This window comes from Xiphophorus couchianus, chromosome 17 (genome assembly GCF_001444195.1).
Source record: "Xiphophorus couchianus chromosome 17, X_couchianus-1.0, whole genome shotgun sequence".
Taxonomy (NCBI): domain Eukaryota; kingdom Metazoa; phylum Chordata; class Actinopteri; order Cyprinodontiformes; family Poeciliidae; genus Xiphophorus; species Xiphophorus couchianus.
This window is the reverse complement of record NC_040244.1, coordinates 11,446,164-11,463,686: the sequence shown is the minus strand read 5'-3', so window position 1 is coordinate 11,463,686 and position 17,523 is coordinate 11,446,164. Positions and strand designations below refer to the sequence as shown.

Below are 17,523 nucleotides of genomic sequence, written 5' to 3'. Positions count from 1 at the left end.
GATTGGAATGGGAATGAAAGCAGATTTAGATCACACTGGTTCTGGTGTCTACACAAGTTGTAGACTGTCAAGAACTGTCAGTCTACCGGGAGAATCATGCAGAATCATCTCTCAAGGCTGAAAAACAAAAAATCAAGTGAGCAGTAGCTTCATGAATGGAAATGGGCTCAAAAAAATTGGACAGTAACTTTCCCTGGTCCCCAAAGACTTGCTATCCGCTGCAACATTCAAACATCTGGGTCACATTTTGGCCAGCAATATTAAAAAATGATTTTGTTGCGCTTTTTTTTATCAACTATCCAAGAAGGTGATTGTGTTAAGATGTGCAGGATGTTTTCTTAGCATCTTTTGGGGCCCTTACCAAATTGAGCGTCATTTAAATCCCACACCTGAGTACCTGAGTAAATCTGAGTATTATTGTTGCTGATCACGTTCATTCCTTCTTTATTCACAGCACTACAATCTTCTAATAGGTACTTCCAGGAGCATAATGCACAATGTCTAAAAGCTCAAAATGTCTCAAACATGATAATGAGTTCATTTTACTGGAGTAGGCGCCGCAGTAAGCAGAAATATTAGCATCATGGACATGCTGCTGGCAAATCTGCTGTAGTTGCATGAACAGCGGTCAAAGTCGTTGACACCTTTTTGAATCTACGTTATGGAGGCGGTTCCCGGTAAAGTTGAACCTGCTGGTGAAGTTGTTTTTGTTTAATGCTGTTCAAGGGCAAATTAGAATTTATGACATTTATGAGATCAACCAATGCCTCTGAACTTTCTGCAACTCTGTCAACTCATAATTAAGTTAGAATCCTTCAGATGAAGAAGTAGAAATATACGGCGCGTTTCTCCTCATAGCACTACGAGTACCAAGTACATAGCAGAAGATGGGCTTCTGTACTGCCAAGAAAAAGAACTGATCTTCAAGCTACAAAAAGTTGTGACAAGTAAGTACATAAAAGGGAAGCGTATTTAACCATAAAAGTAATGGTAAATAGCTTGTACTTTATCAAGTCCACAGAACCCCAAACCATTCATGCACACACTCACATGCTGTATTAATTACAAAGTCACAAGCTATTTGTTTAAGCCTGAGTAAAAATGTTGTGTTTTGAGACTCTACACAAAGACACACAAAGTATCCTGCAGTTTTTCTTTGTTTTCTGCTAAACCTGTAATCTGTGATGTGATGAACATTTTACTTTCTTTTACTTACTTTTTTTTTTACTGAAGGTTATGTGACGGTGATAACCTTACGATGGTTCATAGCAAACAGTAATTATTATTCCTTAATGTTAAAGGCAATGTTCACCAGCAAACAACCCCTTTAAGACTACCTGACAAACTCTCTACAGTAAATAACTGCCAAAATGGTTGTCACATGGAAAAACCAATCAGTTAATCATAACATTTGTCACTCACTCACATCCTTCTTTTCTAATCTCATCAAACATCTGCATTGCTTATTCTGCCTTGAATAATAAAAAGAGGATACTTGGTTTCAGATTTATTTCTTTGCTACCTTTTATTTCACAATTCTCCTGTTTTTCTTTTAAGCATTTTGCCTTTAAAAATATCCACCTCTCATGTAATCCTGAGGCATAATTTTACTATAAGAACTGAATGCTTGGGTTGTAATGTGTCAAAATTTTTTCCACCCTTCTTTTCTTTTCCTTTCACACTACAGAGATGGTGTTTTATGTCGTCGATTTATTCATTCTTGATTTCGCATTCACTGTTTTGGAAGCTTTAGTCCTAAAGCTTCTTAGAATATGTTAGCCAACCCTAAATGCGTCGTCTCCAAATGCAGCCCTGTAAATGAATAAGAATGACTTATTTTAACAGTCAGGATTAAACATGCTGTTTTATAGAAAATTAATCAAAATCCCAATCTCTTTCCTTTCCAAAGCCTGCATCTTTAATCTGGCTCCACTGATGCATATAAGCAACACTTGCACACCTGCAGAACTTGGCTCATTCCTTCTGGCTCATTTAACAGAAGGTTCCACTATCAGCTTGATGCCAGCAAAACCAATGAAAAAGAAACAAATAACATGCCTTACTAACTTGTAAGCAAAGCCGGTGCTGTATTTAAGACAAAAATAAACCAATGCATTAAGGCAGTGAGGTAAGACTAATGTAAGGCTGCTCAATGGCTAAGTGCTTTGATTGATGGCTTCATGGACCAGCGCCTGAAACATATTTCACACGTAATGATTCATGGTCCCAAAGATGACAGACTAATGATTTAAACAAGCTCCTTAATTAAGCCTCAATTTGGGATGTATATTCAGCCATCTTCTACACATCATCTAAAAATAAGTGGAGACTTTTTTCCTCTTTCATTTTTTTTTCTTTGCCTGCTATGTCACTCAGATGTAAAGAAAACCTCGCGGAAATATCAAATCTATTTGACGATCTGAAATATTTGAGTACGACCTTGAAACACTCAAATTCAATTGGGTTTTATTATTCGCATTTAGCTGAAATGTTATCAGTCTTCTTCCATTTGCTAAAGTTTTCTTAAGGAGACTTTTGCTGGGTTTTTTTCTTTTAAATTCTGCCTTTACCTCATACAAGCCCTCACATTATTTTATTCCCATTCCTCCTTTGGCTCAGAGCTAGTTCTAAGGCAAATCTGCCAAGACAGAAACAAACAGTCAATAAAGGAGAATGGGAAATGAGCATAAGAGAGAGGCTGAAGTTAATTTGACAAGAAAGCATTGAAGTTACCAGGGGCTATGTCGATACAGTGTTGCACCACTCAAGTCTGTGTGAATTGTGAGAGCTGGAGGTTGTGCAATTGTAATTAAATGGATCTCTGCCCCGTGATTGGTGCAAGTATTTAGCCCGAGTAGCATTTATTTTTAATATTAATATAGTGTCTGAATTATTCACCTTGAGGCAATGCATTAAAAAAAAGAAAGATGAGAACGCCAAATCCTTAATTTTGACTGAAAGTGTTACATTAATAATCAGTTACAGTTTTTATTTTCACCACTAGGTGGCCCATTAAGATGAGCCTTTAATTAAGGAGGATCCACCAAATCCCTCTGGTTCAGGGGTCTCAAACTCCAGTCCTCGAGGGCCTCAGTCCTGCAACTTTTAGATGTGCCTCTGCTGCACCACACCTGAATAGAATAATTAGGTCACTAAGGCTTTGGAGAACTGATCTACACAAGGAGGAGGTAATTAAGCCATTTCAATCCAGTGTTTTGTACCTGTGGCACATCTAAAAACTGCAGGACAGCGGCCCTCGAGGACTGGAGTTTGACAAACCTGCTGTGGTTTAAACTGGTTTTACGAGGTGTTGGATTTCATACACCTGTGACCATGGAGATATTTCAAATTTCAGAGTTTGCTTATTAAAAATGGACTAGTGATACTTTTTTAGTAATATACACTACATTGTGCCAGTGCAACAAATCTACATTGCATAGAGGTTTTCCTCCCTTGAACTTTATTATTAAAATGAACTTTTAAATGAAATGTCAAATTGTTGAGATGCACCTGCATTTACTCTGATTTGAACGTTGGAGTTTACTAATCCAGGAAAAGGATTAAAATATCACGAGTTTGCTATTGTTGTCATGTTTTCTGAAATCTTATTGAGTTTTCCATTTTGGGGTTACCGCAGCGATCCAGCTTGCTAAGAGACAGCAGCCAGAAACTTGCCTGCTTCATAAAGATCGATTTTCAGCATAACACCACTTTTCATGAATAATATGATGACATTGACATATGTGGCTAACATACAATATATTACATTGCTAAAATATTACTGATATATATTAATCCTGATAGTAAACTCAGCAAATATAAATAATTCAGTAGTCATTATTCACATTCTGCTGAATCACGGCCTTGACACAATTTAGATTTGCTCTCGAATTATACGGCGGCGTATTGAACTTTTCTCATCTAGTTCTACCAGTCCATTCCTCTTTCTACTGGTGGACTTTTTTTCTTTACGTTAGCATGTCTTTTATCCCACCACTCTTGAGCAAACACATTCCTGTACAGCTTAAACCCAATCAGGGGAGGGAGATGGAATGAGGAGAGATGGTACAGAGAAAAAGCAGATGACAAAGGTAAGTGGGAGAGGACGGGATGAAAATTGGATTCAGGTACAAAAAAACAAAAACTAGGGACGAATGGGGGGAATGTAAATGAAATAAGGAACAAGAAATGAAGACATAAATCATGAAAGCAAGGTTGGTAGAAAACCTCAGGAGCTGATTGGACTGCGGGAGTCATCTTTTGCCACATCAAGGGACCAGAATTGTTCCATATTGCCTTATGCAATAAAATATACGCATTTGCATATGTTTATGGAGAATGTGCTAATATATTCTAACACTTCTCCTACCTGAGTTCTGAAACAGAAAATATGCACAAAAACTTCCTATTAAAACATATTTTACACGCAACACATGAATCTTTTTTACCTCTTAAAGAGTGGGAATAAATGTATCCATTTTCATCTCCATGATTTATGGCAGGGAAGGTGTCTTCAGGAGTGGAGTGGCCATCTTTCGTCCTGAAGTTTTATCTTACTCTTTAGCATTATTTACTTTAATTGCCACAGAACTTGTCAAATCTTTAGGGGAGCCTGTACTGATTACTGAGAGGAGATTTAAATAGGACTTAAACAGGATCTGCAGAGCATCCTCTGCTCTTTTCTATGACTGCAAATATGCAGTGGAGCGATCCCAGAAGTGAAATCTCTACTGTTAGCCAAAAACGTTAAGCCATTTGTAATATGTTTCCCTTGAAATGTGTAAATCAACAAGATCAAATCTAAAAGCTTTTGCAAAAGGCTTAACATATTTGTCTTTCAAAGGACTGATATACAACCTGTAGCAGAGCTTAGAGGTCTCTGCTTGGAGAGGTAGGGGTTATTCCTGAAGATCGTAAAATCAAAATCTTCTCAGATGTAAAGAACCACGAAATAAAACAACTAAACTGTCAAAATCTCAATCTACATCATTATCTAAATCTATATTAATAGACTTCTGTGAGACACAAACTTGCACCACCTTTTTTTCCAGCTAAAAAGAAACATTCTTTCTGGATTTATTCCCCCAACTTCAGAAATTAATAAGTGGGAAGGAAAAAAAACCACTAAGTGGTATTAATAGCTTTCTTTTATGTAGAGAAGTTCGCCACAAATCCTTCCCATTGCCGTTGGGTTCAGATTATTGTGGAATGGAAATGTCAGTAGAATGAGGTGTGATTACTTTGGAGTTTAAAGTAATATTTCTGTGATAGCTTAATTTTTCCAGAGCTGTATACTTGAAAAACAAAACAAAAACTAGATGAGTTAATAATCTGACCTTTAACATAGCCACAGTTGCTCATGTGGCCCCTTGGAAACAAATAATTGCCTGTTTCTCGTCTGATGTCTTATTAACTTGTCCAGCCTGGTTTCTCACAGTTTCAGTCATTTTACATTTCTAAGCACCACAATATACAGCACAATTAAATATTCTCCAGTTGACACCATGATTTAACTAAGAAACATAAAAAAATGACAGAAAAACATCAGTTACTTTCTTATATACATTAATATTAAAACAATTCTTAGAAGCATCTAATAGTGCATCACTGATTTTGTTGCAAAATACATTTAAAACGGCTGGATTTGCAACTTTTTTTACGAGTGTGATTCCTGTTTCTGACTTAATCCAAGAATGGATAAAACAAATATCCTAAAATAACTATATTCTGCTATGTGTTTATGTCTGTGTTTCCAGACAGATGCCTCCAACTCGACAGAATTGCCTGTAATGGCAACAAGTAGTTTCACATCCCTACTACATCTAAAGAGGAATATCGGTGGATGCCACAGTCACGCTCTGTACTGCACAACTGCATCCCATAAATCAACCACCACAGAGGGCATCACAGGAAGCGGTTAGATAACCATGTCCTCCACAACAAAATGGAAAAAAGGATCATTTCTCTGCAGGTAAATGGCACTTCAGCTCCTCAACTTTTACTTTTTCACTGCACGAAACTGTGCTAATGTGTGTCTCTTTGCAAACTGCCCTCTTGTTGTCTACAAAAACATCTAGTTTCTATCGCAGAGAGAAACCTTAGAAGTGCCATTTTTCGCTGAGTAAGAAATGTGCGGATGTGCTCAAAAGACAAGAACATCAAACTATCGCTTAGTAGCTTTTAGAAGATAAATTCACCATTAATAACTCTCTCCAAAGTATTAATTATTGATGGTAAACGGGGGAAATATAAAGCTCCCAGTGAGTGTGTGTGGGTGTCTGCAGACAAGCATTTCCCAAGACTCCCTGTTTGCCAAAGAGAGAGTAAAGCTACACCATTAACTTCTGCTGGTATCTAAAAAAAAAAAAATAATAATCTCATAATAAATAATTTTAAAAAAGTAAAGTGAATCCAAAAACTTGAAAATCCCTGAGTCCCTAGTCTCACACCAGAAATTATCTTAAAAAATTTTTTTATGCATAGTAATCAGTGGGCAGTCGTGTTCATGCATCTAAGCTACTTAATCACTCCATATGCTGACACCTACTGGCCAATCAGTGGACATTCACAAAATATGTCTGCATGTCACATGGAAGGTGATTGACAAAAATGCAGAACACCCGGAGACTACATGTCAGGTAAAGAAAAGAATGGAAATTGAGCAGAAATTACTTAAGGACTAACAAAACTGTTAAAAAGTGCAGTATTTTACCTGGACTTTTTACCAATGAGTTGATATACAGCGCAAAATAGAAAAAAACCCCAAAAACAAAACAAAAAAAACAGGATTTAAAAGCACAAGACAGGCTGGTTTGACTATTTTAGAAATTGCTGAACTACTAAGAGGCTTACATATTTCCATCTCTGTCAGGTTTACTGAGAATGGCTGGAAAGAGAAAATATCCAGACACACAGCCAGTTGGGTGGGCAAAAATATCTTGACATCTGGGGTCGGAGGGGAATGGGAAGACTTGTTCCAAATCATAAAAAAATACACTTGGTCACATTTTAAATTGTTTTCCTTGTCATTCTGTTTAATTGCATATGACATCTCTAGCTGTTACTGGACCCATCAACTCCACCATGCAAAACCTGCCTCATTCATAATAACTGAGGCCGGCTACTGCAAACTACCATACACAGCTTCATGAAATATACATCATTACAAATTGCTTTGCAAATGGCTTTTCAGAAAGCTCCATAAACAGCAGACTTGAAGAGTTAACCATCATTACTGCAAGATGTAAGCTTAAGCTCAAGATCTCATTTACTTGTTTTGTCAAAATAATGCATTGAGTTAAACTCCAAGAAACCAGATTTTTTTTTTTTTTTGGTTGACTACCACTCAATCGAATCTCTAGTAAAAAAAAGAAGCTAATTTTTAGTAGAAGATAAATTATTCTTGTGAAATCAAATACATCGCTTGTTATGAGTTTTTTTTTATGTTCTCAAGAGTTCACTAAAATTCTCCTTTAAAAACCAAGAACTCTGAAGGTCGACTTATTTCGATGCCAGAGAAGAAGCGATGCATATGCAGACCAAAGTAGTAAAAAAAAAAAAAAAAAAGAGAGACAAAATATAGACATCACTCATTCCCCAGAGAGCAACATGTCGCAACCCACACAGACAAAGAGACAACTGGCAGTATCGTACCAACCTTGTTTCCTCTTCACAGAACACTTTGTTTCGTTTTTGTGTTTACCGGAGGCTTGCATCTCCTGTCACACTGGATGTTGTTGCTCTCTGTTGCACTGAATCCACCGGTGAAAAAAAAAAAAAAAAAGGCATGCACTAAGCGAGCATGTTAATGTGTTTTAACGCTAGTTTTCTCTCCCTCTGTTAGTATGCATAACATCATGTGTTGCTGTCCAGGTGAGAGCAGGCTGAGGCAAGAACCTGTGGTTATTTTTAAAAAGATCAGTTTAAATCAGCGTACTGGGAAGGTTTGGAAAAAGAGGAGTGGGTTCATTGTGCAAACCGTGATCATTGAACTTTAGAAACAAAAGGGCAGGCACAATATCGGCATGTAGAAATGTGTAAGGACATGGATTCAGTGGACGCACACAACCCTCAGAGATTTGACTAAAACCACTCCAGTTATATTTAGACATGTTCTGCTCTTCTGTCTCTTTGCTCCAATTAGGAGCAGGTATACTAACAAACACAAGTGTGGTCCAACAGCTCTCTGACCAGAAATCATTGTACATACATACATAAAAAAAAAAAGTTTAAAAGAATGAACTTGCCAAGAGAACACAGACACCCGAGTCTACAAAAAAAAAAAAAAATAAGCATGGTGGTAGGGGTAATCAACACATACCGTAGCTTGTGCCCTCGCTCAGGATTTTTATCTGCAGGCGCTGGGGATACAAGTGTGTCTGAGTATGTGGGCTTATCTGTGATCTGCTGTCTGCCATAGACAGCTTCTCACCCTGGCATCTATTTTTTTTATTTTATTTTATATTTTTATTTTACCAGACCTCATTCTTTCAGTATCACAGCATTTTTGCTTGAGCATCTGAGTGGACCGAGCTGATGTGCTCATCAGCTGTGTCTCGAGAGTCTGAGAGCCTGGGATTTCCTTTTTAATTTTAATTTTTTTAAAATTATTATTATTTTAGCACGTGTGCATGTTTTTCGCTGACTGGGAGAAAGTGAAGTGATGCAAGCTGAAAGGCTTGGTAATGCACTCTGAGGAATCATTCAAATTTATGTCTCAGATCTGAGTCACTTGGAGAAGCTACCAAAGAAATTAAAAGCCAAAACAACCTGTGCTTCCACTCAGCTTCTTTTAACTAGTTCAGTGGGGGATCAGTTTTCTTTCATTTCTAGACGATTTTAAATAGACATGCCCTGACCTGCTTCTTAGCATCAACTCGGGCTCCATATCTCAGTATTTTTAAAGAATTGGTATTTAAGACACTGACTTAACACAAGCCCTGATATCTGTTGTTGGTCCACTGGTAATTTGTTTCTCTGCCACAGCTCCAGCAAGCTGTAGGAGCTCATTTTGCACTGAAGGTTAAAAAAAATAAAATAAAAAATAAAAAATTTTTATGCATGGCTTTCAAAATTTCCTTATTAAATACACTTTTTTTAATTCAAAAGAAAAACTATTGGCTTCTGCATATTCTTGGTGTTTAATGCCTTGTGACCTGCTCTTTGCTCTCTCCTTAAATGAAACAATGTTAATTGAATTTTATGACGTCCAAAGTAAAGCACAAAGATTTTAGAGAACATTGTTTTTTTAAAGTTTTGCCTGCACACAATTGAATAGAGTCACATTTAAATATGCTTTGAGCTGAATTATCAATAAGTTGATTTAAAAAAAAAAATTGAGTAAACATGATGGTGGTAATTTAGCACTTCAGCCAACTTCTCCTCATAAAATCATTCTCAACAGGATTAAGATGAGACTTTTGAGAATATTGTTGCTGTATGTGTCCTGTCAGAAGCATCTTTGGAAAAGGTTTTATGTTTGTGTAGTGATATTATATTGTACAGTACACACTAACAACTGGTATCCAAACTGTAGAGAAGATCTACCTGGTGACTATCTGTGCGGCACTGCCCTCCTGTTTATGACTTTTAGTAGAGAAGTGTTTGAAGACCCATCTTACGCTGGTCTGCTTCTTGATAAGCACAAGTGTCACATGTGAGACAGTACAGTGACAGTCCTCTGAAGGACTGTCACTACACATGACTGGTTGAGCTGCCGCGGTCTGTTCCCAGCTGAGACGATGGCTCCCCACCTGGGGCTGGCCTGTGGTGGGGGATAGAGGAGGGATTCCACTGTCAGCAGGCAGGACTCCCCATGGTGGCCCCTGGCTCTGTCTCTGTACTATTTTGGCAAGGGGGCGGTGTTTTGGGAATGACCTTGGGGGCTCTGTTGGGGTTGTGTGTGGGTTTGTACAACTGAGACCTCTGTCCTTGCTGTTGGTGGGTTACTGGATGATGGCCCATCTTCCTCAAGGGTGGTGTTGAGCTGATTGTGGGTCCCGAGGATTTTCTAATTCCCCTGGGCTATCTTGCCGGTTTGGACTGCACGGGGCCCTGACTTCATCTGATCCCGGATTTCTGCAGTGAGCTTTGTGGCTGCCTATTGGGTGATTGGTTCTCACTGCAGGCCAGTCTTGCTGCTGGATGCCTTGTGTCTTTTCCTGCACGCTCGCTGCTCCTTTGCCTTGGGTTCCCCTCTCTGTCAGGTATATGCTGTTCAATAGATGTGCCAACGGTAGCTGTGACCCTCATTCTTCCCTTCTTCCAACTCTTATGAATTACCAGGTAACATATTCAATACATGCACACACACCATTACCCTTTTCTTCCTCACAAAGTGTTGTTCAGTGTCTATTTCCTTTCTCTTTTCCACTGTGCAACCACACGGTCTAGTTCATATAATAAAACTGATTATGTAACGGGGGCAGTATCTCAAAATCCATTGTTTTAGGAGTAAAAGACCCTTTACACTAGTAACACTAAGCTTTTTCATGTGATATGCTATAAATGTCAGAACAGGACACATCAAAAAAGGGCTCTGACTGCATCTGGGACAAAACCCTGTTTGGACATATCGAATAGTGACCCAATAGTAATCTAATTGGGACATATCTAATAGTGACCCAATAGTAATCTAATTGGGACATATCTAATAGTGACCTAATAGTAATCTAATTGGGACATATCTAATAGTGACTCTTGTTGAGTTGTCCCACTTTCAGACACCTTCCTTGCAGAACCCACCATTTATTATTTGTAATGTGCAAAACTATTAACAAATTATTATGGAAATACTAAAGATGGCGAATTTTCTTTAAACATCCTCAAAGGTTTAAAATTTTCACTTTTGATACTTTAAGTACAATTTGCTTTAAGCTTCACTCATTCACCAACACATTTTTATTTCTTTTTAAAGTAGAATCCTCTTTCACTGTGTAACCAAACTCCATAGATAGACTGCTGAACTTGTTTTAAGATGTAGGCGAGGGACAAAGTTGTAATTGTTTTAGGGGCACCACCACATGCACTAGATATGATACAGCATTGCAATTTCAATTTTATAGGACTCTCACACTTCTTGTGTAAAACGTTTGATATATGGTATTAAAACATAATGTGAAGAAAGATCTGATTTCCCTTAACAATTTTGTCAAAATTCATTAGTTTTTCCACTTTTCTAATCTATGCTTTTTTATGTCATAACATCTCTTGTTAATGTATAATCCTTCTGCCTTTTCCATTGTTTTGAGGAAAACATCTTTCACATCGCCCGTCTATTACAGAAAAGCAACATCTAGTTTTCATTTCTAATTTTCATTTCAGCATGTTCCCATCATCTATGTCAGAACGCCAGTGAGGTGGCTGCTGAAAGTACTTGGAATTAATGAACTCTAGCACATGATTAAAGGACCCTGGACACGTACAAGCCGACGTGCACAGATGCCACGGAGGAAGCAGTAGGCGGTCAATGGGAGTTGCAGACCTTACAAACCTAATTATGTGAATTAATGGCAGGCATCAGTCAGGGAGTATGCAGTGTGTCACACTTAAGAACATGCAGGTCCAATCGACCAGAAACGAAAGTGCAGAGATCACACCAACTGGTCATGTCCCAGTGTGTCGCTGCATCCGCTCCTGGCTCAGTTCTTTGGTTTGGTGAAACGGCAATAAAGCTTAAAGGCTCAAACGTGTTTCACACAAACAGTGCAAACTCATAACAGCAGGAGATTCCAACACAGATAAAAAGTTATTTCCTTTTCTTGATACATTCAGTAGATGTTGCATTTTGTTCAGGCTCTCAAAACCATCAATGTACAATAGAAAGGGACTCATTCAGGAAAATCCTTTAAGTATTGGACGATATTAACCTATTTTCATAAAGTGTAAAGGATGAAGCAGCCTGTGTTGATTTTAAAAGCTTGAATCATCGGTGCTGTTTGTATCAATGACACTGAAGACATCCATGAATTATGCCAGAGTAGGTCTGCTCAGTTATGGAAAAATTATTATGATTTATGATTTAGTTATATTAAAACCTAAATAATTTAAAATGATTACTCATTAACCTTAAAAAAATAATAATAATCCATTTCACTCAAAATGTGAATTGCTGTGTACCTGAATTTTTTTCTAATACTCTCTTGGTGAATTTCCTCTAAAATAAAATCACACAATAGCAAAAACACAAGAGCTGTGTCTTACCTGTGCACTTCTTCAGCGCACCGGTCCGTTTGCCGTGCATCCCGAGCCTGCAGTCGAAGTTTTCCTCCCAGAACTCAGCAAACCAAACATTTCTTCTATTGTTGGACAGAGATCGGCTGCGGAAATACCGGTCAAATGCTGCACGGAAGACAGAGAGGCCAAAAGTTAAAGAAGTACACAGGATTTGAGGAGCGGAGACTGAATCATCATCACTGACGAAAAAAGGGGGGCATGAGGGGTCTTTAAATGAGCATGTGATGGGGCTCAGAACTTGTACTGAGCTTACCAGAAATGCTAAAAGTATTCCCAGCAGAAAAACACATTTTGACATGAAAAAATATAAACAATTAGTAGCCGCTATGTGATTTATAATGCGATTTTGGTGATGAGTATCTCTGAGAGCAAGGAGAACAAACATCTCCTTCTTCCTTGGCACTTTCACAAAAGTTTGCCTACTTGCCCAGTTTAATAAAACAGAAGATGAAAAATCGTAAAAGCTTTCCTAACACATATGAATGGAAAAAGCAGATGGCTTATGGTAGGACAGGATGACCAGATCACTTTAAAAAACAGAATATTGTTCACATGGAGGCTGAAACGAATAAGGCAATTTAAGCCGATCATCCAACACCACATACCGAGGTTAAACTGCAACGGTACATGTCACAACATCCAATGCACAGTGAGAAACTATCAAATTGACTGAGACACCCTGTGCCATGTGTGACTCGGTGTATAAGCTGACAAGCGCTGCCTCGATTGATCTCATCTACTGTCACAGATGTGGATTCTGTGCGTACCTGTTCAGCTGTACAGATAGACAGACTGCTGGGAACAGTGGGTTTACTCCATGTGCAACTCGACGGGAAGCACATGTCATGTGGGATCACCCACCTCCTACTGTGATAGCAGATGTGCTCAAAAACGGTAACATAAGCGTCCCTTCTGTCAAAAACCGTGAAGGGGGAAAAAAAAAATCGTCACACGCTAACAAACTTTTCGTGTCTTCTTTAAGAAAGAGTAGGGTTTTTTTCCACCTGATGAATGCTTTTTATGTTTTTTATTTCTTATTGTGTTTTCCTCCAAAACATTTTTGTGAACCATTTCAATAAAAACGATGCATATAAAAAAAAAAATTACATTTCTGTAGTCTAGTCTCCAATGCACCATACTTATAAATGTTAAAACATCAATGATTAATAAAATCACACTTTTCTCCTATAGGCTTCTCATACAAGTTACAACCCAATATTTTATCGGCTGCTGTAATTCCTTAATGAAGTGCTTGGGTCAAAGCAAATACTCTTGTTTTACACTTGAAGAAAGCCACACCAACCATTTTCCCTGTTTCAAGGCCAGATGATAGATGAAGTAACCTTTAAATATGTTACTTCATCTTTTAAAACTTGCATATTCACATTTTTAAAAGTTGGAAAGAACATTAGATAATATTAATAGCAAACACATGAAGAAAAAGTGGGATTAAATCTGCTGCTTTACCGACATTTTGACTTCATGCTGCAAAAAGCAAATATTTAAAGCTTTGCACAGCATCCATAGCTGGATTTTTGGTTATATTGCTATTTATTGGCATTTTTCTTAAATATTTTAAATGTTTGTGATTAACTATTTCATCCTTTGTTACACTTATCTCCAAAACGACAACAGTTCGTCCTTTATTATTTATTACCCAGCTTAATTTTTTAAGTTGAGCTATTCATTAATATATCAAAGGCCAACATATTTAAGAAAAGTCTTTGATTATTTAAGTTACCAAATCTCTTCTAAGGCTTTTGTTACAATTTGACCCTCCAGGGACTTTCAACCAGAACCAGTTAAGGCCAAATGTATGACATTGTACCAATCCACCTTTTCTGATTTTTCAGAACTTGACAAGTTCAAATTAAACTCTTACCATCCACAGACACTCGTTTGGGTAGGATAGTGATGGCTCCCTCGGCAACCATCTCTTGGCCAGTCACGGGAGAGCTCTTGGACCCCCAGCTGTCTGACCCAACCCACAAGAAGTGACCAGTCTGGTTGCTTCTTTTAGCAGCATCAAGAACTCGCCTATTAAAAGAAGATGACAATTAAAATTATGGCATGTACTTCAGTTCTAACACTGCTGATAGTGTTATGCAGTTTAATTGAAAGAAGACAATTGTCTCCCTACTTAATAAATGTGACATGGCAAGATTAAAAACGTCAACCTAACACAATCGCAGTCATGTGAAAGTCCTTGTTCCTTCTATTTTGATTGATGCAACAGTTGTCCTGTGTCTGAATTCGAAGTGTTTGTCTTGCGTGGCTTGTGACATTTCATTTTGGCCACTTTTCCAAAAAAACAAAAAACAAAACCAGATTTGCAAAAAGAAAAACAAAAGTTCAAAACTTGGGGAATTTTGAAAATAATGTCTCAGAAACCTTATCCTTGATTTGCCTAGAGTGTTCCTTGGTCTTCATGATGCAGCTTGTTCACTAATGTTCTCCAACAAACCTATGACACCTTCATAGACAGTATGCACTTATTGTCAAATGTGGAATGAATACTTTTCCAAAACCCTGTAATTAAGGGCTTTGTAAAAGGTGTAAGGATAAAATTGTGAAGTACAAACCGTATGTCATCTTCATTGGCAAACATGATGATGGCCCTGGCATTGGAAGTCTCCATTAGTCGCCTGATGATCTTATCAAACTCCCCCACTCTTGGCTCCCTCGGGATCTTTAAAGACTGGGCAATACACACACCACCTAGGACAGAAAAACACAAAATTCACTTTTCACTTTACAATCACCAGATTCTACTCTTCGTTCCATACTCGTCGGTCAATCCTGTCTGGATTGAATGCCCTCACTGTCGACGTCTGATGAGGCGCACAACAGTGGGCGGTTAGAATGGCAGGAGATGCAGAAAGCAGAAAAGGCAATGAATTCTAGGTGGGAAGGTGTCACAGTACTGACAGAAGGAGTTCAATGCTGAGTGTATAAGAGAAAACTAGCGGAGGCTCACAAAAATCAGCTTAAAACAAATACATTTAAGCCACTCTTTGCATATGGGGGACAGGAAACAATCGTCAGTAAAGGTGAAACATACATTAAACCACATCGTGATTCCTGTCCTCCTTGGAGCAAATGCATTTGGAAAAAATCTTTGCCAAGGCCAAACTGGTAATCAGCTCATTTACATTTTGCTCAGTGTAATTATTTTATTCACAATGCGCAGCATTAATTTGTTAGCCTGCTAATTTTCCTGTCCTTTTTTGCCTTGGTTTCAGACACACGCCTCCATACACACACACACACACATCAGTCCAACACTAATCCAGACTTTATATGTTAAAGCTTCAAACTGGTAATTGGCTTTGCTGAATTATACTGTTAGCTCCAATCAAATAAAAGAGAAGGAATTGTTTTCCACAGAAGACAAAAAAAAAAAATCACATCTTTATGCATTTGTCTTCATGTTCCTTTTTTGTCTTCTTGCCTCCCTGTGTGAGTGAGCGTAGAAAGAGAGGGTGACTGATATCTCCCTGCCTGTTCCAGCCCATTTATCGAACATCTGTACAGTCTGTCGCTTTCACTATATTGCAATCCTTAATCAACATACAGTCACATTGATACCCAGGCAGGCACACACACCAGAGTGCATGACTGCTAAAACAAATTCTCATTAGCCTCAAATTAAAAGCCTCTCAAGGCTAATTACAAAAGTGACAAAAGCTACACAGACGCCCCATCATCCAACCCCTCCCATAAACACCAAACGCCCAACCCAACATGAGGCTCAACTCAGAATGAAAAAGTATCTCTGTATTTTCTAAGTAGATTGTCTCGATAAAAAGTTTAACTCAGGCAAAACAGGGATTTGAATGTCTAAAGACGGTTTTGACATAGCTTTACATTTTTTCCTTAAAAACACCTTAAACCTTGAAATGTGTCCTGGCATGACTTGGTCTCTGTCAACAAATATCCTCATTTGATGGAGCCGCCATTACCATGCTTTTAACTAAAAATTGCTTCTCCCGTTATTATTGTGTTTTTCCCATAAATTATGAGGATTCTGACCCACTACCTACAGTTTATGTTTCTTCAAGTCTATTTTTCAAATTCTTGCAATGAGCGTTAGTGGGATATGATACATTAAGGCAACATTTACAGAGTAAAGCACTGAAAGTAATTTTGAATCCAACAATGATTTGAGAATTCACTTTTAAACCAAGACCATCAATTCTAAACCTGTGAGGCTGACAACTATTTCCATGAAGTTGCCTCAAGTCCTATTGGTTGGTCAAAACATTTTACCTTTTGAAATATGGAGGTCATAATTTTGTTAGCCCCTATTTTTTTTTCTTCTATTATTCCACAGGCCTGTGCTTGACGAAATTCTCCCTCATAGGTACTTTGTCAACTCTATGACTCTTTTTTCTTCTTTGCACATTTACAACTAGCTAACAGAAGTAAGATTGGTGTGACATTTATCTAGCCAATAACCGAGGTGCCAACAGATGACAAAGCTGCAGGATGCTTGCTCGGACATATAATTTTTAATTGAATGTATGTGAACTGAGTTAAATTGGGTTGTTTTGTTTTTAATGAGAAGACAATGTAGTTTGGTACGCTATACTAACAGATTTAGAAGCTACAGAAAGGTTACAGCTATGACTTGGGTTTTCCTGGTTCCTGTTATCCTTTTCTTTCCTTCCCAATCTATTGCAACTGTTTCACCCCATCCAGTTTGCTGCTTAAATCTTTATGCCTTTAATTCATTTAACTCAGTTATATGACAGTCAACAAGTTTGTTTGGACAGCATTTTACAGAACCAAGCTACCACCACAATGCAAGGCAACCAGACCTGCCATATATTTTGCTTACGCTGCAGGAGCACCGTAAAAATACTATTATATTTTATATTTATTGAGATTATATTGGTTGTTGTTTGACTATGAACCTTTGAGTCTCTAAAAAATATTCCTCCACAAATGAAACTTGTTTGTTATAAAATAGGTTACATCATATTGCAACATTTATTTATAACCTTTTTTAACAGCAGGTTTTTAATGGCAGCTTTGCATGAAAAACATTTGAATATAAGTGATCAAATAATTATTTTGTGCCATCAACCCCAGCAGCCATCTGAAGTGAGTTTGTTCGAACAAACCTACACACACAAATACACGCACACAGACAGATATAACTTTCAGGTCGCTGCCACCATCACTGGAAGCTCTAAAGCTCACTTTGCCAGAGAGCAGCTTCTTAAAATTGAACATCAGTTACTCATAAAAGATGCTAAAGCATCACAGGATTGGTTCAAAATTAAA

The 17,523-nt window shown here is 37.9% G+C and overlaps 1 protein-coding gene across 1 annotated transcript in view; it reads right to left on the bottom strand.

The window, feature by feature from the left end:
- grm8a (glutamate receptor, metabotropic 8a) overlaps positions 1-17,523 on the bottom strand; it is a 227,511-nt gene that overhangs the window by 35,377 nt on the left and 174,611 nt on the right. The window contains exons 4-6 of the mRNA XM_028044501.1: positions 14,817-14,952; positions 14,117-14,271; positions 12,202-12,339 (exon numbers count right to left, since the gene is read on the bottom strand). Coding sequence (XP_027900302.1) covers positions 12,202-12,339; positions 14,117-14,271; positions 14,817-14,952 — 429 coding nt within the window. The remainder of the gene's footprint in view (positions 1-12,201; positions 12,340-14,116; positions 14,272-14,816; positions 14,953-17,523) is intronic.